General features: G+C 42.8%; 1 protein-coding gene across 1 annotated transcript; it reads left to right on the top strand.

Annotated features, from left to right (window-relative positions):
• Positions 1 to 10,368: 10,368 nt before the first annotated feature.
• LOC125428961 (formin-2-like) lies at positions 10,369 to 20,250 on the top strand. Its single transcript, XM_048489650.1, has 4 exons — positions 10,369 to 10,488; positions 12,929 to 14,560; positions 17,027 to 17,118; positions 19,418 to 20,250. The coding sequence occupies exons 1-4, from the start codon at positions 10,419 to 10,421 to the stop codon at positions 19,499 to 19,501; spliced, it is 1,878 nt and encodes a 625-aa protein (XP_048345607.1). The 5' UTR covers positions 10,369 to 10,418; the 3' UTR covers positions 19,502 to 20,250.
• The last annotated feature ends 918 nt before the right edge of the window (positions 20,251 to 21,168 follow it).

Below are 21,168 nucleotides of genomic sequence, written 5' to 3' on the forward strand. Positions count from 1 at the left end.
TGCCTCTGTTCCATGCAAGACAACAAGATGAAGTTTCTATGGTGCCTGGCATGAGGGATCAATTATCTGCTCTTCCTGATGTTTTCTATTCTCTTAGCAGGCAGGCCATTTGAATCCAGTGGTTAGCAACTGGATTGGTCAGGGATAAGGTTGCCAGTTTTGGGTTCTGACATTCCTAGAGATTTGGGGGCAACATCCAGGGGTGGGGCAGAATGGATGAACATCAACAGAATATAATTCCATAGAGTCCACCCTCCAAAGCATCTCATTTCTTCAGAGGAACTGATCTGTGCAGAATGGACACCTGCTGTAATACCAGGAAATCTCCAGGCCCCACCTGGCAGGGAGCAAACCTTTAATAGAGGCCCTTTCTGCATGGGCCTAATACGGCGCCCTGGGGACGGCAAAAATGCCATCCCCAGGGAGCCATTCGCACAGGGGGCGCAGCTGCTTTGCAGCTGCTTTGCAGCCACGCTGCCTGAGCGGCGTGAAGCCGCCGTTTTCCTACCTCACTTCCCAAGCGAGGTTTACAGAAAACGGCGGCTTCGAGCTGCTGCCGTGCAAACGGCAGCGGCTCGAAGGCGCCTTCCCTCTCCCCACGCCCGGTCAACCTACCTGCTCTGCGGCCCTCCAGCACGTCGCCGAAGCCTGGGGACATGCCCCCTCTGCCCTGCGACTCCGGAGCGGTCGCGCAGGGCAGGGGGCGTGTCCCCTGGCCTCGGCGACGTGCCGGAGGGCCGCAGAGCAGGTAGGTCGACCGGACAACGGCGCAGCACAGCGCCGTCGTCCCGGTAGGTTCTGGGACCGTTCATGCGAACGGCAAGAGATTGGGTAGAAGGACTTCCCTCCTCTTCTATCCCTTTCTTTTCTATCACCTCACACATTTAGAGACAGTGTAAAGCAGCTTCAACAGGCTGTGCTGTGACCTGGCCTGGATACAAATTCCTAATACAAATTCCTGCTCAGCCATGATGGTCACTGGATATTTTTGTGATCTGCTGTTGTGAGAATTAAAAGGGAAGGACAATTTTTGCTACCCTGAGCTTTTTGGAATGTGTGACAGAATTTAAACAAATGGCTGACAGTAAAAAAACAACAACCCCAAACTAGCTCTCTGAGAGACAGAGTGCAGGAAATGCAGGAGTCAAGTGCAGTTAGTATATATCTGGCAATGTATCTTTGTGTAAACAGGATGTTGAAGTCACATTCTAATGGGCAGACCTATTGATTAGCTGTTGGCCAGTTTGAATAGCCATTGCTTACAGGTTTGTGAGCACATATACCTGTCATAGTATATGTGTTATAAAGTTATAACCTTATTTTGCTTTCTTTGTTCTCAGAGATTCAGAGTCAGTTCTAGTCATATACTGAGACAACTGTGAATAGGTAACAGTATAGTATAGTATTTATTGTTTTATCTACATGTTACCCTACCCTTTCAGTTAGTAAACTTTTATGCTATGCTACTCATTAGTATCTGGGTCTTTATTGGTATCTGCTAAACTCTGCTAATAATGTATATCCACCAATAAAGGTTATGGTGTCAGGTTTGCCTCCTCTGCGAGAAGAGACCCTTTGCTGCCCGAGAAGGGGAGGAAGTGGTCCAAGGGTGCAGAAGGAGATACAGAAACTCCATTGTGTGGGTAAAATTTGGCCACAGCCATTTTACTGGTGTGCTGGCAAAAGGAAGCAAGGGGATGAATCTGGCACTGGGCAGCACATCTACAGAATCATATAATGAATCTTTTGCATGATTCGCTTAAAATGCTTTGAAAAGGCACAGTAAAAACCCATGTGTTAAGTGTTTCTCATAGAGTGGTTGAGCGCAGTCTTCTTAATACCCTGTATGTGTCCAGTGCTCCTGAAAATCTGATTTCTGTGCCTAAACTTTTGAGTGCTGGAAATGAGATTGTGATGAGATAAGAAATCATGCAGAATTTTTGATGATGAAGTTGGAGTTGAGTATTTGGCAGAGAAATGTGGACCCTACTTTTATTTGCAAGATGTTGGAAATTGTAAAAGAGAAGTTTTTCATGTGAGGGAAAATGGTTTCTCCCACACAAACTGCCTTTATGCCTGGCACTCAAAACTTGACCATCGGCATATGGAAGTGTTTTGAAGTTGATTGCATGTAGTAAAAGAAAGCAGGGATGTGAGATCTGTCTTAAAACAAAATCAGCTGCACCCAGCCACTCCAAGCAATATGAAGTCTTCTCTAGGTGGTGCTAAGTACATACTGACTTTCATTGACAGCACCAGTCTTTTGCTTATATTTACCTGATCAGGTCTAATGACCAGGTGCCTGAGAAAGTCAAAAGTTATGTGGAAGCAGTCAGAAACAAGTTTATCAAAGCTCCACTGATTTTGTAAATGGATAACGGGACTGAAATACAGTAGCACTGAGTTCCAAAGATGCCTGGAGAATGAAGGCATACAGCGTGCCAGATCGGTGGTGTATATGCCAAAATACAACGGACTTGCTGAATGTTTCAATGGGACAATTAAGGAGACTATACATTGTTTGTTCATGCAGGCAGGGCTGCCTAACCCCTGCTGTGCAAAAGCTGTAAATCCACAATAGAAGTTCATGCAAGGCTATTGGGAAAAAAAACTTTCTGAAGTGTGGCATAATAAGAAGCTTGGTTTAAAACTCTTGAAAGCTTCTGGGACAAGAGCCAATGCTCAGCTTCTCCAGGAAAAATGGAAAACTAGACCCCTGAGTGGAGTTTGGGATACTGGTTGGTTACAACCGACATTTCAAAGGCCATCAAATCATGAATCCTGAGACCTTTGAAGTGAAGGTGTGCAGTATTACATATGTGAATGAAAGCAATATCCTAAATGCTTCAGGACAAGGTGACTCCACAGTAGAGGAAAGCAGCCATGATGCTGAGGAGGTCACCTTCACAGACTGGGTCAGTGGGCCAGCTGTTTGGATTGCAACTCAACTAGAGACTCCCCAGTCAAAAGGGGTAGCAGGGGAGACCAGGCCAACTGAAGGACCTTATCACAGTCCTCTATTGTGTGTAGTACTTTGTCTATTTTATTTAAAGGATCGTCTATAAAAATTACAATCTGAAAAGTCTCCTTTTGTCTGCATATATTCTTGTAACAGCTTTCTGAATTTTTCTTCTAAATCTATGTTTCTAAATTCCTCAAGAACACCTCCACATCTTAGGTTATTACATCTATCTCATACTTCCTTCTATTTTTGGTTCTGCTTTCTCCATCCAGAAATGTTGACTTTCCAAATGAAATTCAATTCCTTTCTATTTTTCTTTGATTTTCACGTATTTTCTTTGATTTTCACTTATGTTCTCATTTATACTCTTTTTAATTTCCATCAAGCCTGAATAAATCTTTTGTCTTATACCTTGTGTTTCTTTCTTTAATGATTCTTCTGATTCCTTAATTTGATCTTTATGGTCTTGTGTATTTTCTTCAGATTTCTGATTAAATCTGAAACAAACTGCAATTGTATAAGAACTCACTGCCTTAGTAATTTTGACAATTTATCTACAACATTTTAAAATTTTAAAATTAAGCTGTTGGACGCCACGTATATTCTCATTCCTGTTAAATATTGTTCGCTGCTTTTAACGTTTTAATTCTGTATTGCTGCTTTTATCTGTTGTACACCGCCCAGAGCCCTTCGGGGATGGGGTGGTATAAAAGCCTCAAAAATAAAATAAATAAATAAATAAATAAATAAATAAATAAATAAATAAATAAATAAATAACATCTTGCTATTCTTCCTCAATTATTTGTTTTAGATTTCTGGTGAGTTCCTTCTTCCATGATCTTTAATCTTTCTTCTTTTTGCAGTTATTATATACAATCTTTCTGTGTTCTATTTCATATATATTTTGGTATCATATATTTTGATTTTAGGTGCTCAACAAAATTCAAGGTGGTTTATCTCCATTTTAACTATGTGTACAATGTTATTACAGTATTTTTAAATAAGACTCTTTACCAACAACTACAATTCAATGTATATATATGATCTATTTTTAAATCAAATATAAAGCACTCAACCCAGTAGTTTAGAATCAGAGCCATTCTTAGTTATCAAATTACTCTAATGATCAAAATCAAATATAAAGAATATATAAAAAATTGTGAAACTCTAATTAATGTACCAATTTTTTAAAAAAATTAAAAAGATAAAGGAAAGAAAGTCCAAAATACAGAATAAAAGTATCCTGGCCTGTTGAGTTCAGAGAGTGTGGAATTACAGCCACTAGCAGGCACGGCCTAGAAGGAAGGAGAGAAAACACTTACTGAAAGTTTCAGAGGAACAAGAAGTCCAGTGTAGTTCAGAAGAAACAGCCAAGAGTCAAATGTAGGTCAGGTAAGGCAATCCAATCTGGGGTCACTAAGTCTAGAGAAAACAGTCCAAGAGCAGGTGCAGCAGACAAACAAGGCTTTCAACAAAGTTGCTCCTGCAACATCAGATTCATTTTTCTTATCTTGTATGAGTCTTTCCCTCTACTTAGTCTGGCTTCTGGGAGAACTTAGAGCATTCCCTAGTGCAACTCTGAGTCTCTAACTTCACACTGTATCTTTTAGCTTGCAACTCCTGATGGCCATAGACATGGAGTTACCTAACCAGTTCAGGTGAGCTGGGTGGGCTATTGGCTGTGGCATCTATAATTGGGGGTGATTCTGTCAGCACTTTGTCCTCCTGCTCTTGGCTGTCTGTGGGTTGCACTGCCTCCTTCCTGCGAGGCTCTGGATTCATATCAGCTGGGGTTCTGATGTTGCTGGGTCATTCTGCCAGTTCTCTTCCCCCCAGGAACCCTCACAGGCTAAACCTGGGCCCATGACAAAATGATTTAAAAAAGAAATTAATTAGTGAAAATAAAAGAATAGTATTTATTACAATATTAGTATATTATTAAATTAGTATTTTATAACCAAATAAAATTTGTATTGTTATATTAGCTAATAAAATTTTATTTTTCTTTTCTTATTAATTTTATTTTTCTTTTCTTCTAATAAGTTGAGAGACTTTGAAATTTAATTACTATTTTTGTGTTTTTTTAGCACTTAGTTGGATTTTTTTTTCTCTTTCCCCCTCTTTTTGAATATATTTATTTATTTATTTATTTATTTATTTTTTAAACTTTTATACCGCCCCATCCTCTAGGGGCTCTGGGCGGTGAATCCTATATTCAGTAGTATATATCCAAAAAGAGGGGGAAAGAGAAAAAAATCCAACTAAGTACTCAAAAAAAATAGTAATTAAATTTCAAAGTCTCTCAACATATTAGAAGAAAAGAAAAAGAAAAACCTTAAAATGTACATGTCTTATCTTATTGCCTAACCTTTCCACAAAGTCCACCAGAGGGCGCTTGTCAGCTTCTTTCTGCTGCTTATTAAAATTGCTGAAAATACTCCAGAGGGCGCTTGTCACCTTCTTTATACACAAGTTGAACTAGTCCTCAGTTTATAGTCCCAAATATTGACACACACATAAAAGCAGGGGGAGTCTCCTCACTTTTACAGAGCTCCATTTAATTTCTCAGTTTGGCCTTTAAACAACTCAGGAAGACTGGCTCTGGTGGGTTTTCTGGGCTGTGTGGCCATGCTCTGGTAGATCTTGTTCCTAACGTTTTGCCTGCATCTGTGGCTGGCATCTTCAGAGGTGTACCACAAAGAAAAGTCTGTTTCACACTGTGTCTCTTCCTGAACTCAGGAAGAGTTTGCAGAAAAGGAAGAGAAAAAGGAGGAGAAAAACTAACTCCCCATTTTATGCATTTCCATATTTTCTTTAAGGAACAAAGTACCGACAATGGTGGCTAATCTGTCCTTTCTTCTGTTATCTTCTCTTCCCCCACTCTCCCCCCCCCACACACACAGATATTTTTCTTAATACTGTTGCCAAAGTTTAGATTAATCAAGCTTGAATTTCTCAGCAGATTAATTAAGGAAAGAGTGTGTTTACTTAAGCACCCTAGCCAGAAGCAAGCAGTCCACAATATTTCTGTGTCTGCTGAGCCCCCTTCAACATTTGCCAGTATAAATCACTTCTGGTAATAAATGACTTGTGTTTCTCAGATGCTGATGTTAGATAGATCTGTTTTTGAAAAAGCAAATAGATAAAAGAAAAGATAAAAGCAGTTCAGAGTGGGCAAGACTGACCCGGAAAGTGGATTTATCCACTTGTGTATTTCTCCCCAATCTTTGCTGATTTCAGAGGACTGCAACTCATCCGAAGAAGTCTGCAATCCCACTTTTCACAATTAGGCCCCTTAACAGTGGGAAGAGAGGGCATATATTTCCTCTCACTGACAGATTTCTGTCTCAGAGCCCTAAACAGACTCCACGTTCATGTCACCATGATTCCCAGAAGCTCCAATATCCTCATCAATGTCACCAATTGAAGTATATTATGACAAGATCTTCTAAGATATCAGACTATGATAGATGCTCAAGGAAAAATCAAACTCTGGCAAAGAATAACAGATAAAGGCAAAGAACATACAATGGTTACTATATTTTCAGCTAACTTTCAGATTTAGAAAAGAAATCAGCATAAGAGGATTTTTATCTTAAACAGGCAGTCCTGCAGAAATAAGGACAACCAATATATGAACTACTTCTGCAATATGATACAAAAACAGAACAAGTGAAAATGTATGATTAATTGGACACAAAACATGGAGGAGATTCCTTTCCAACAGTGGGAACCTTTCTGGGTAAAAGGAATAACATTTACAGCTTGTCAAAATTTACAGCTTAAACAGAAAAATGGTATAAGTTGTTCTATCGCTGGTATACCACTCTGAAAGACATTAAATAGATGGACAAGAACTATAATGTTGGAAATGTAAATAATGGTTCTTTTTACCACATGTGGTGATCATGTTGTAAAGTGGAAAAAATGGAAAGAGATATAACCAGAAATACAAAATAAATTAAAGATTAAATTTGTCATGGATGCCAGGACTATGTTACAAGGCATTACCAAAGAATATTTCAAAAAACTGAGATTATTTGACAACAGCTGCTAGAGTTGTATTTGCAACAAAATAGAAAGCAAAAAAAAGCCCTAGTTTAGAAAACTAGGAATATCAATCAAGAGAATAGGCAAAACTAGGAATATCAATCAAGAGAATAGGCAATAATGGCCAAACTAACAAATTATGTGAATAAGAGACCTAATGAAGAATTCCAAGATAAATGGAAAATGTATTCCTTATATTATTCATAAATGAAAAAGGAGTAATAAATCAAGTAGAATACTGTTGATGTGCTGTTTGAAATAAATAGTTTATCTAGGCTCAGTAACAACAAAAAATATTGGGGAAAAACAGAATGGAAAAGTACATTAAATAAGAAAATGTTAACAGCATGTTAGCATGGCCTTCATCCCCTGCCTTATGAAATATTGGATTTTCATATTATTTCTTACACAGTGTGCTATAAGATGCCAGTTTCCATGTTTGTATGGGTGGATAGCAGAGGGTCTATCATCCAAATCTAACCCTCTCCTCCCTTTTTATATCACTTAGGAACTGTGTGTATGCTTCTCCATATCTTACTGTGTGATTGTTTGCAACCAAAATTTATATAGAAGTATTTTAATCTACAATTTGGTCTCTTTGTATTCTCTGTAGAACGTTTCAAAAGCCAATTCTGGTATAGCTGTCTAAAAGATCCCACCTAGCCTGCCTCCCGCACTGCCAAGCTGAGTCATTTTCCCCATTGCTATTTTGAGAAAAATATTCATACTGTTAAGCTAGGTAACAAGTATGAATAGCAACAATGGTATTTATATATTAATGTTTTTTAAATCATTATTGGCTTCCATTGAGTATTCTTATGTTTTCATAGAATACTAGCAGTAAAAGCTCATTTTAAAAGGCCATAAAATGGGCTCTAGACAGGGGGAGGAAGAAAAGCACTGGCCAAGTCCCCTGCCCTCCTTTTCGCAACCTCTCCACCACTTCTCCCAGCCCCCAATTCACCATTTGCAGTTTTGGATTGGGTGAGTTTGCTCTGGGGTCAGGTGTTTGGGATAGGGAAATGGGGAGGGCTTCTGGCATGCCCAGCAGGAGAGTGGCTTGCTGCCTTTATCTTGCAGGCCCTAGTTGGTTTCTGGGTGGGTGGAGGGTGCATGGGGGAATGGGGAGAGCTTCTGGAGGGCCGGGCTTGGTCTTCCGGGGGGGAAAGATGAAGGACATGAAAATGAGAGGTTTCTGCCAAGCCCCATGGGGGCTTGGGTTTGGGGATGGGAAGAGGCTGGGCAGGAAAGGGGATGCTGTTGGATGGGCCAGAAGGGAGAGCAGCTTCCTGCCACTATCCCAGCTAGGGCGGGTGATTGGAATATGACGGATACATTTCCAACCAATGCACATGCAGGACTGAATTCAGGAGTCTAGGGCACCCCTTGGTTGGTGGGGTGTGTGTGTCATCATGACATGACATTCCATCTCTTAGTGAATTATATGTTGGGATTATTTGCACAAGTATGTTGGCTTTTAAGTTTCCAGAATTATAATTTATTTAGCTCCATATCTATCTATCTATCTATCTATCTATCTATCTATCTATCTATCTATCTATCTATCTATCTATCTATCTATCTATCTATCTATCGATCGATCGATCGATCGATCGATCGATCGATCGATCTATCGATCTATCGATCTATCTATCTATCTATCGATCGATCGATCGATCGATCGATCGATCGATCGATCTATCGATCGATCTATCTATCTATCTATCGATCGATCGATCTATCGATCTATTGATCTATCGATCTAAACATCCTTCTTGAACTGTGATGTATTACAGAAGGGATCATGAAGACCCACAGGCAATCCAGGAGATGTTGTGTACATATGGGCACATAAATGAGCCATATATATGTGAGAGGAAAAAAAGGTGAAGGTGTCTGTGAGCAGAGCTGGTAACGTTTTGGAGACTCTTAACATTACCTGCCAAATGACAGTTTAGTAACTGTCAGTTTTTAAAAAATTTATTTAGATGTCTCTCGGAACTAGAGACTTTAAACTGCAGTTTACTTTGTTTGAGCAGCTCTTGGATAAAAATGGATCTCTCTCCAGGGTTGCCAGCTCCAGAATGGGAAATTGCTAGAGATTTGGGGATAGAGATTGTGAAGGAGAGAGGGGGAAGGAAGGGACGCCTGTGGGGTATTGTGCCATAGATTCCACTCTTCAAACCAAATAAGATTGCAGCCCTTATGAGAACTACAAGCCTGTTTCTGTCAAAATTATCATTTTTCTGTCACACTCCAAAGCAGCCATTTTCTCCAGGGGCGATTCCGCACATGAGTAAAATAGGTTCGACCGAATTCCCTGAGAAGGGTACAGACCTAGGTCGAAGCCATTGTTGTTCCCCACTGCAACCAGCTTGATCCCAGCTCGGAGGGCGAAATCATCCTGTGCCTCTTCATCTCTCCGTTCTGATTGGCTACTGTTCTACAGCCATGTTCCGTCTATCTCCACACACGTTATAAAAAAACCTGCCTCAGGAATGGAGGGACGAAGGTGGCATTTTTTGATTGGCCAGCTGTACGCATGCCCGAAACACTCAGCTGTGATTGGCTGAATGGGGGACTCCTGGCACCAGAGATTCCGCACTGTACTGGAATCGAGCCGAGTTCAAGCATGGTTCCCTGAAAAAGTAGTAGTTCCCAACTGGAGTCGGAAATTTGACCATTACACGGGGTGAAGCTGGTACAAAACCATGTCGATCCCAGTGGTTGTGCGGAGCACTTAGGTCGAACGCAGCTCGAACTTAGGTCGATAACGCAAGTGCGGAATCAACCCAGGAGAACTGACCTCTGTAGCTTGAGGATCAGTTATAATTCTCGGATATGTCAAGGTCCCAGCTGGAGGTTGGCAACCCAGTTCACAACTCTATTTTTGACCTGTAGCCTTAATCTAATCTATCTTCCTTTTCTACAATAAACTGTTCCTCTGTGTGTATGTGTCCATTGTCATTCTGATATAGAGCGAATATTGAGCATTTGTGAGATACTTGATTTGCCATTCCGTACACACTAATTGTACATTTGAAACTGAATGTCTCATACCTGATCTCAAAGGTTAAAACAACAACAACACATAAACACACCGTTTCTCCTTGGCTGTAAAACTCTTCTTTTGAAAAAGGATTACCGTGCTGATTTAATCATGAAACCTACTCAGGAAGATTAATCATGTGGCACATCCAAACACTCATGTTCAGCCTTACCCACTGATGGACATATTAAAACGGCACGAATAAGGTAAGCCACACCTTCAGGACTACGAGTGGCATACAGTTGATCTTACCCACCTTTATAAAGCGGCCGTGCAGGAATGATACCCATTTTGTGACAAATCGTGTAAGAAAGAACAGTATTTCCAGAGCTCCATTGAAGCCTTCTATCACTGCAATGGGCAACCTACGAAAACCTCCCAAGTCTGCTTCATGGATGATTTTGTCTTTGTGCCTCAACTTGATAGGTAAGAAAGGTTTTCAAATGTCACTATGGCAACATATTTCTGGGTTTCCATTGCTGGCTTGCAGGATGGCTTTTTTGAGGGAAAAAGTGTTCCCGTTATGCAAACTGGGAAGGCCTGCAAGGCAGAATCAAAAGCAAAAGGGGGCTTAATCCTTGTCTTACCTCCCGATTCCTTCCTTTTTCCTGGGTAAATCTTGTTGAGAGGCTGTAGCACAGTAGTAGACCATCTATTTTGCATAGAAAGCCCCAGATCCCAGATTCTGCTATCTCTGGTAGAAAGGATTTCAGGGAGCAGGTGCTAGGAAAGACCTTTCTCAACCTGTCAGAGGTAACAATACTAAATTGGATGAACCAGTGCTTTTAACTGGCATGAAGCTGCCTTATTCAGAGTCAGGCCCCTGATAAATTAAGATCAGTATTATGTATTCTGGCTGGCAGCAGCAGTCTAGGTTTTGAGTTGTTAATATTTCTTAACTTCATTTATTTTTAAAAAATGTATCTGGTGTTATGCGTTTTCCCAGACTATGTGTGCTCCCTCCTTCTCCTCTCCTATGATGTAGGCTAAATTTTCACTGAGGCTCATTCCGCACATGCAAAATAATGCACTTTCAAACTGCTTTCAGTGCTCTTTGAGGCTGTGCGGAATAGCAAAATCCACTTGCAAACAGTTGTGAAAAGTGGTTTGAAAACCCATTATTTTGTGAGTGCGGAAGGGGCCTGAGATTTTAATTTTAAAAAATTATGAACAGTACTGTTTCAGAAGCAGGAGTGGGTGGGTCACATGACTGAATGGTTCCCCCCTCTACCACCACCACCCACAAAAATCCTCTCTGTGTGTCGGCTGTTTTTCCCTCATGCGGAACAGTTCTCCTGTGCCATTCCGTACTCATAACCTAAAGCGGCTCTGCGCAGAAACAGGTTTACAACTTTACTGAGAAATCAGCCTTAAGAGACAATTTGTAAGAATGAGTAAGAGCGCCTTCAGTAAAAATCATGTTTGTCAGAGACACACAAAGTGTTCGCTCTGCCTTCCCATGGCAAATACAAGCACAAATGGGCAAGAGCTTCAGAATGTGTATTTGTGAGTCACGTTTTACTTCTTTATTGTCGAAGGCTTTCACAGCCGGAATCACTGGGGTGCTGTCTGGTTTCCGGGCTGTATGGCCGTGTTCAAGCAGCATTCTCTCCTGACGTTTCGCCTGCATCTGTGGCTGGCATCTTCAGAGGAACTGATAGAATTTTCTATCAGATCCTCTGAAGATGCCAGCCACAGATGCGGGCGAAATGTCAGGAGAGAATGCTGCTAGAACATGGCCATACAGCCCGGAAATTTTACATATTTGCGCAAAAAAGCCTTGTGTGCCTACAGAAAATGCAGTGTGGCGACATCATCGAGTAGTAAGGATTTATTTTCTTTGGTTCGGAGCTATAGAAAAAGAAGAGTTTGGATTTATACCGCCCCCCCCCCCCCCACTTTCTCTCCTGTAAGGAGACTCAAAGAGCCTTACAAACTCCTTTCCCTTCCTCGCCTCACAACAGACACCTTGTGAAGTGATTGGGGCTGAGAGAATTCTTAGAGAACTGTGACTAGCCCAAGGTCACTTCATGTGGAGAAGAAGGGAAACGAATCAGTTTTACTAGATAAAACTCTGCTGCTCAAGTGAAGGAACAGGGAATCGAACCTGGTTCTCCAGATTAGAGTCCACTTACTTATAACCACCCCACCATGGTGGCTGTCTTATATGGGAAAGGTTCCATAGAACTGAGTTATCAGCAGGCTGAGATAATTGAGAGTAGGGACCCGAATACACAAAGGATCATACAACTAACACAGATTACCTGTACGCTGGCAACCAGGTTCAATTCTCACTTCGGCCACTGACTGACTGGGCAAATCAGTCAAGGCAGTTCACACATGAGGTAGTTCCGGTGTGCTTATGTCTGCCATGGATCCTATCAAAAGAGGTGCTCTGGCAGAAGGGATGCCAGACCCCTGGTGGAATCTCCTGGAATTACAGTTCATCTCCAGACGACAGACGACAGTTTCCCTGGAAAAAATGGATGCTTTGAAAGGTGGACTCTATTGTACCCTGCTGAGGTCTCCCCCCCCCCCACCCCCAGCCTCCATCTTCATATCTCCAGAAGTTTCCCAACTTGGATCTGGCATCTCTAGCCCTCCCCCCCTCCCCCTCACCAGTGGCCAGGGGAACTTGGAGATCCTATCAGAGAGTTCCATGACCAGAACTTAGTTGCATGGGAACACAGGCCCACTTCAAGAGAAAAAAAACCTGCTTCCTGGCAGGATTGAGCCCAGAACACATTATCCTAAGCGATGAAGGTGCCCACCAATACAAGGAAGCCTATCTATGCATGGAAATACAAGACATGGTAACGACAGTATACCTTTCCCTAAATTCCTGCATTTTCTTTATATTTGGCAGGCATGATCTCTTCATTAGATTCCAGCCATCCTACTGTTTCTCAGACAAGCGTTGCCGCAGAAATACCCACTGCTCCTTCTGTCCGTGCCATTTCTGGCTCCGTCAATGCACTTGACTCAAGGACTGCTGTTGTTCCAGGACCAATTATTCCTCCTCTCCCCACCAGAACGAGCTTCATCACTGGCATTGGCCCAAGGACCCCCGCTGTTCCAGGGGCAATTATTCCTCCTCTCCCCACCAAATCTGGCTTCATCACTGGCATTCGCCCAAGGACCCCCGCTGTTCCAGGGGCAATTATTCCTCCTCTCCCCACCAAATCTGGCTTCATCACTGGCATTCGCCCAAGGACTCCCGCTGTTCCAGGACCAATTATTCCTCCTCTCCCCACCAAATCTGGTTTCATCACTGGCATTCGCCCAAGGACCCCCGCTGTTCCAGGACCAATTATTCCCCCTTTTCCCACCAGATCTGGCTTCATCACTGGCATTCGCCCAAGGACCCCCGCGGTTCCAGGACCAATTATTCCTCCTTTCCCCACCAGATCTGGCTTCATCACTGGCATTGGCCCAAGGACCCCTGCTGTTCCAGGACCAATAATTCCTGCTTTCCCCACCAGATCTGGCTTCATCACTGGCATTCGCCCAAGGACCCCCACGGTTCCAGGACCAATAATTCCTGCTTTCCCCACCAGATCTGGCTTCATCACTGGCATTCGCCCAAGGACCCCCGCTGTTCCAGGACCAATTATTCCCCCTTTTCCCACCAGATCTGGCTTCATCACTGGCATTCGCCCAAGGACCCCCGCGGTTCCAGGACCAATTATTCCTCCTTTCCCCACCAGATCTGGCTTCATCACTGGCATTCGCCCAAGGACCCCCGCGGTTCCAGGACCAATTATTCCTCCTTTCCCCACCAGATCTGGCTTCATCACTGGCATTCGCCCAAGGACCCCCGCTGTTCCAGGACCAATTATTCCTCCTTTCCCCACCAGATCTGGCTTCATCACTGGCATTCGCCCAAGGACCCCCGTGGTTCCAGGACCAATTATTCCTCCTTTTCCCACCAGATCTGGCTTCATCACTGGCATTCGCCCAAGGACCCCCGCTGTTCCAGGACCAATTATTCCTCCTTTCCCCACCAGATCTGGCTTCATCACTGGCATTCGCCCGAGGACCCCCGCTGTTCCAGGACCAATTATTCCTCCTTTCCCCACCAGATCTGGCTTCATCACTGGCATTCGCCCAAGGACCCCCGCTGTTCCAGGACCAATTATTCCTCCTTTCCCCACCAGATCTGGCTTCATCACTGGCATTCGCCCAAGGACCCCCGCTGTTCCAGGACCAATTATTCCTCCTTTCCCCACCAGATCTGGCTTCATCACTGGCATTCGCCCAAGGACCCCCGCTGTTCCAGGACCAATTATTCCTCCTTTCCCCACCAGATCTGGCTTCATCACTGGCATTCGCCCGAGGACCCCTGCTGTTCCAGGACCAATTATTCCTCCTTTCCCGACCAGATCTGGCTTCATCACTGGAATTGGCCAAAGGACCCCTGCTATTCCTGCGTTCAGTACTCTTTCTACTTTTACCAGAATTGTCCCTGTCATTATTATGGACTCAACACCCAGTACAGGTGGGTTTCCTTTCTATCATTAGAAAATATCTACTAAAACCTTCAAGTAATAATATCAATAGTTTTTTTGCCACTAGCATTTCAGATAGAAGGTTTTAGCCTTGATTTGACTTGGTATTTCCTTATTGCTCCATTTGAGCCAGTATGGTGTAGTGGTTAAAAAAAAGCAAACTTTAATCTGGAAACCCGGTTTTATTCTTTACTCTTCCACATGAGTGGTGAGCTCTAATCTGGTTATCTGGATTTGTTTCCCTGCTTCTACACATGAAGCCTGCTGGCTGATCTTTTGCTAATCACAGTTCTTTGGAACTCTGTCAACCCCATCTACTTCCCAAGGAACCTATTGTGGAAACGAGAAGGGAAGTCTGTTGTAAGCTGCTTTGATACTCCTTAAAAGAGAAAAGTAAAGAAGTAAGAAAAGAAATGAGAAAAGTAAGAAATAAAAACATACTCATCCTCTTCTATTGGCAGGGATGCCCCCCCCCCCTTCATAATAGCTAATTCTAGCATGGATCCCCCCACATAAACATTGACATGGCAAAGCCCAGGAAACTGTTTTTCGCACTTTTGCCAAAATGGTAAAAGGTCTAGGATCCATGCTGTATAAGGAAAGATTTAGAGAACTGGGTATGTTAAGTTTGGAGAACAGAAGGTCAGCAGCTCATATGATAACCATATTTAAACATTTGAAGGGCTGCCATGTTGAAGATGGAGCAAGCTTGTTTTGTGCTGTTCCAGAGACTAGGACAGGGAGTAATGGATTCAACAAGATTCCACTGAACATTAGGAAGAATTTCCTGTCAGTAAGGGCTGTTTGACAGTGGAATACACTGCCTTGGAGGGTAGTGGAGTCTCCTTCGTCAGAGGTTTTAAACAGGTCAGATGGCCGTCTGTCAAGAGTATTTTGATGGTGTGTTCTTCCATGGATTGAACTGAATGGCCCTTGAGGTTTCTTCAAACTCTATGATTCTACTGTAAACTCTAACCCTTTGTAAGAGTCGTTTGCTCTTCACTTAAACAACTGTCTGAACTCCCAAACTGGGATGAAAGTGCCCAGATATTATTTATATGTTTGTGCCAGCTCTCCATTCATGTAACCTGCAAGCTGTGCCTCATGGGAACAGTTCAAAGTCTTGCAGGTACAACGCCTTATAGTTACCAAGATTGTGGTACAATACAAAACTTGTTTTAAATTCCAGCTTAAATGTTCATGGCTTTAGTTCATGAAAGATTTTGCTGGAATTAAATTTCAAAATTTTGCTGCAACAGACTAACCTGGATACCCCTCTGGAGTTTGGGATTCAGCAATTGTAATCGGCTAAGGGAATCAAGCATCATGTAGAAATGTATCTCCAGGGATTTTGCTGTGTTGATCAAGCTATCTCGTGTTACTAACCCTGACTCATTTTCCTGAAGGGCACATACCAGACCCCAGGGGGACTCTCTCAGACACAAGTTGCTGCTTTTTATCTGGTGGTATTGACCCCTAGTCTGCTCAAGATCCTTCCCTCAGAGACTTAAATGTCTGCAAAATTCAGATGTCACGGGATCCTATATCCAGTAAATAGATAGTCACAGAAAACTTACACACCAAAAGTTTAATACATCAATACTTTCATCTCCTCTGACCAATACCTCTGCCTGGATTACACCTTTTCACTCTTTTACAAAACTCAAAAAGAATTTCTTCAAAAGGAGGCTGTTGTTCCATCTCAGCAAATTTCTGGTATACTTGACTCATTCATAGTAAAGGGTCTGCTTTGTCTTCATTTCAAGCATTTATGAGACAGGGAGAGAAACGAACTATGAAAGAAAAAAAAGTACTTTTCCCCTAATCAGTCAGGTTTTGAGGTGCCAGTGTTCAGAGCTCATCGGCCTTTCTCTGTGCCATTCTGATCAGTTTTGGCAACAGTTTATTTTCCTTGAAGAAAGACAAAAATGCTGGGCAGCACATTTCTGATTCATTGCAAAGTTATTTAGCATCTTGGGAACAGTGCAGGCTCTTCTTGAGCTAAGCAGTGCTTTGTAGCAAAGTGCTTTCCACTGCAAATTTTCTAAAGCTGGCAAATGTATATATTCTTCATCTAGGACCAAAGATCAGAAGCCCAACATAGAAATATGAAGGGCCCACAAATGCATGAAAAGTTGGGCAGAGAAATACTCCAACTCTTTTTAGCAGTGCAGTGTCTTAAAAACCTCTAGCCAGCCTCTAGTTTGGCACAACGTTGGCAGTCAGCTATAGCCATTCCAGATCCTTAAGGAATTTCTCCTCCTAGTTCTGGACTGGCAACTAGGTGAAATGGAAGAAGGACTGGTACTCCCCCAAGAGGTCATATTTGATTTTGGAGACTCTAATTGCGGATGGCTACTATGGACCTCAAGTATGGGAAAGGATGCATTTGCATAATCCCTGTTCAGTTTATAATTTACATACCTTTCCCCTTTGTTTTCCCCCTAAAACTGCAGAACTTGTCAAAGATACAACCAGATTCCCCACTTGGGCTATTATTCTGACCTGTGTGGCTATTGCTGTTGCTTCTGGGATCTTCGCTTGGTTGGTAAGGAATGGGATGCCTTGCAAAAGTCATTGTCAAGGGTCAAGATAGGGGTGGGATTCAGCCAGTTTGCACCGGTTCAGGTGAACCGGTAGTTAATTTTTTCTGTAGTTCCACGAACCGGCTAAATGAATCACACCACCCCAGGGGAGGGGGAGCAAGGGGGCTTTCATAGCCCCAGGCAGTCAGGCACCTTGCAGCCAGACTGGTTGGGGCTCTGAAAGCCCCCTCGCTCCCCCTCTCCTGGGAGATAGTCTCCCAGGAGAGGGGGAGCGAGGGGGCTTTCAGAGCCCCAACCAGCCTGACTGAACGGCTGCTCCAGGGCTCTAAAAACCTGTTTCTGAAAGAAGCCCAGCAGCTGCCATCATCTCTCACTTCCCTCCCCCAACATTTGAATCTGGGCAAATTTCTTGGGGTGCCTGTCAGGGGGTACATTTGTAAGGCTACTGGCTCCAAAATTTCAGGGTCTCATCCAGAGACTGTCCTGATGATACCACCTGAGTTTGGCAAAGTTTGGTTCAGGGTTATGGACCCTCAAAGTTATGGACCCTCAAAGGGGTAGCCCCATCTCTTGTTAGCTCTCATTGGAAACAATGGGAGATTGGGGCACCCAATTTGGGGGTCCATAACTTTGCCCCCCCCCCGATCCAAACGTCACCAAATTTGAGTGGTCAATCTTCATCAGGACAGATGAGATCCTGACATTTTGGTGCCACTAGCTTTAAAAATGCACCCCCCTGTAAACCAAAACGCGAAAACTCACACACACACCCAAAGCCCAAATGCCTTGCATTCGGATGTGCTCATATTCAAGCAGGACATATTCGGTCTGATTTTTGCCCGAATGCACCCAGGTTTTGGCCGAATCCAGGATTCGGTGCACCCGAATCTCCAAGCCTAGTCTCCCTTTCAAATCTTTCTTGCACCACAAATTTACTAGGCAGGTTTAAGCAAGCCAGCACCTCTCAGCCCTACTCACTCCACAGCGTGGTGCAGTAGTTAAGAGTGTCAGACTAGTATCTGAAAGACCTGGGTTTGTATCCTCACTTCTGGATGGAAACTTGATGAGTGACCTTGGGCCACTCACACACTCTCAACCTAACCAACTTCAGATGGTTGTTATGAGGATAAAACGTAGGAGAGAACAATGTAAGCTGCATTTTGGGCGGGGAGGCTTCTTTGTTTTGCCAAGGAACATTCTGGATCTTGTCTATAGTATGTTAAAACTGCTAAAAGTGCAGCATAGAAAGGATTGCTGTGGTAAGCCCAGCATTCTGCACAAGCTAGTCGAACCATAGAAATTAGAGAGACAAAAGTATTAAGGTAGACTACTAATCCATATTATGATGCCAAATAATTCCCTTGCTGCTTGTATTTCACTCTGTTATTTTTTTACCCCCCAAAAAAATAACTGGGAAGAAAGGCAGGGTACAAATTAATTTAATTAATAAATAAAATCAGTAATATGGGAGTATCAATTGCAGCCTGCTGGGTTGCTACAAAGATTGCTAAAAATAATGAATATGCTTTAAACACTCTCAAGCATTATATAAAGAGGAAGAAGTGTTAATTGACTTGAGTCGATTTCATTCTGCACAGCGATGTCACCTGAACAGGACTGGGTTGTAGCAAGGAAAGGTGACGGTAACAAGACTTTTAGATTTTGTGCTCATTGTCTAGAGCACAGGTGTCAAACTCGCGGCCTTCTTCCAGATGTGCCAGAGGTGGATTCACAGTTCTCTTTATCATCCCCTGCCAGCATCATGCTGGCAGGGTGATGGGAACTGTAGTCCATAACATCTGGAGGGCCGCGAAGTTTGAATCTGTGCTTTAGAGCTTTAGTTAGGAGCCATTGAGTATCCAGATGTTAGTGGACTACTCTTCATCAGCCCCTTCCAACATGACCAATTGGCCATGCTGGAAGGGGCTGATGGGAATTGTAGTCCATAACATCTGGAGTGCCAAAGGTTCGCCACCACTGGTCTAGAGTGTCTGGAACTGACTGATTGTAGTGTTGGGTATGTGTGCAACAAATCCCAATACATATCTCGGGCCCCTTCTGCACACGCAGAATAATGTACATTCAATCCACTTTTACAATTGTTCGAAAGTGGATTTTGCTATTAAGCCCAGTAAAATCCAGCTTTAAAGTGCATTGAAAGTGGATTGAAAGTGCCTTATTCTGCACGTGCAAAAGGAGCCTCGGAGCGACACTGAAGAGTGCTTGGTTCTAATACGTAAGGAGCAAACACAGTATGTTTTCTGCTCATATGATCTTTGTTTTCCATTGTCTTTGCTGTAGATTTTCTACGCACTAAAACCGGGGAATGTCATTAGTGCCTCCTGTCCTGTTTACCAGAATCACCAAGCCAGAAACAGCTGCTGAGATCATCATTGGGAAAGTAATACATCTTCTAGTAATATAAACTAATAATCTGGAATTGATCTTCAATTTTAGCCATCACCTTCTTCAGAGACACTGCTGTGGACCTACCCCTGATTGTCTGTGATGCTTCCTATCTTTTTCGGCATGAAATTTGGGCATCTTACCAAGTGTGTAATGTCTCCTCTGAGAGCACAACAGTGATACTAAAACACTGGGTCCAAACAAGCATCTTTGAAAGAAATTCATATTTGGGGACTGTCTCCTTGTTTTTTATCCAGCAAGCCAACAGGAATCTAAGTCTGTGAACTAAGCCAATTCTCAGTAATACACCATCTGGATAGGAGTGTTGAGATTCATAATGCAAAAAACCAAGGAAGACTTGGGTTCCATTCCATGCTCAGCTGTGAACAGCCCCTGGCTGAGCCAAACAAGAATTTCTCTGAATGCCCTTGGATATATCACTATAACCAAACCAAAAAATTAGATGGAAAATGATGTTACTTTAAAAACAGGTTAGGCTTTCTCCTAATGGTTCCAGATTTACACATTTGAGCTTCGGAATGTATTTGTTCTAATTTATTGTGGATGCTGTTAATAAATAAAAGTGACATTACTGTATTACATCATGGGCCCTGCCTGTTCCCTCCCTTTCTTCTTTCTTCTCTTTGGCCTTTAGATCGGGCACCTGTTTTTAATCAACTCTTGCTAAACAACCTTGCTGTTTAATTTATATTTGTTGTGAGCAACTGCTGCTTAAGTTTTAACCGGTTTAATAGGTTTAAGTTTTATGTTGTTTTGAGTTGCTGTTTGGAGAACAGCCATTTTGTGAGCCGCCTCGAGCCTTTCGGGGAAGAGGCGGCCTATAAGTTTAATAAATAAATAAAATAAAATAATCAATCTGTGGTTCTATGGATATGGTCAAGTAATCACTATCATTTCCTGATGTACTGGGAGCGTTAAAAATAACTGGCTGATGTTGAAGAAACCAGATGGTAGACTTCAACATTTCCTTTGTACACACACACACACACACACACACACACACACACACACACACACACACAAAACATTCCACTATTCTTCCTCCGCAAGCCCTCTATCCTGGTAGTCTATATAGTCTAGAATGGACTGGTCAACAGTCCATTCAGGGCATTCAAAAAGAGCAGCTAGAATCAAGGAATGGATGCATCACAGACACTAAAACTGTAGTCCCCGACCTTTTTGAGCTCGTGGCCTCTTTGGAATTCTGGCTCAAGATGGTGGGCACAACCATAAAACAGCCACTGTGGGTGATGGATCCACACAGAAAGGAAGCCCAAGTGTAGGAAACATTGCAATATTTTTTAAAAATATGGAGGGGAAGAGCAGAATGATATAGAATAAAACCACCATTGTGATGGTAACAGCCACCCAAATAACATTGTTTTAATTTGCATAGTCAATGTAACCTCTAATGGCCAATCAGAAGTCTTGTTGGACAGGAGCCCCACTTGACCCCTTCCACTTTCTAAAAACCCTTGGAAGAACCAGGAAAGGAGTCAGCACATTCTATGGCACTTGCAGCCATCACGTTAGGGGCCCCTACATACAAACTGGGTTGCCTATAGGATCTTTGTGACTGTAAACTTTTCCTGGCACAGATAGAAGCATCTTCACCTCCTGGCATC

This window comes from Sphaerodactylus townsendi, linkage group LG03 (assembly GCF_021028975.2).
Source record: "Sphaerodactylus townsendi isolate TG3544 linkage group LG03, MPM_Stown_v2.3, whole genome shotgun sequence".
Classification (NCBI taxonomy): Eukaryota; Metazoa; Chordata; class Lepidosauria; order Squamata; family Sphaerodactylidae; genus Sphaerodactylus; species Sphaerodactylus townsendi.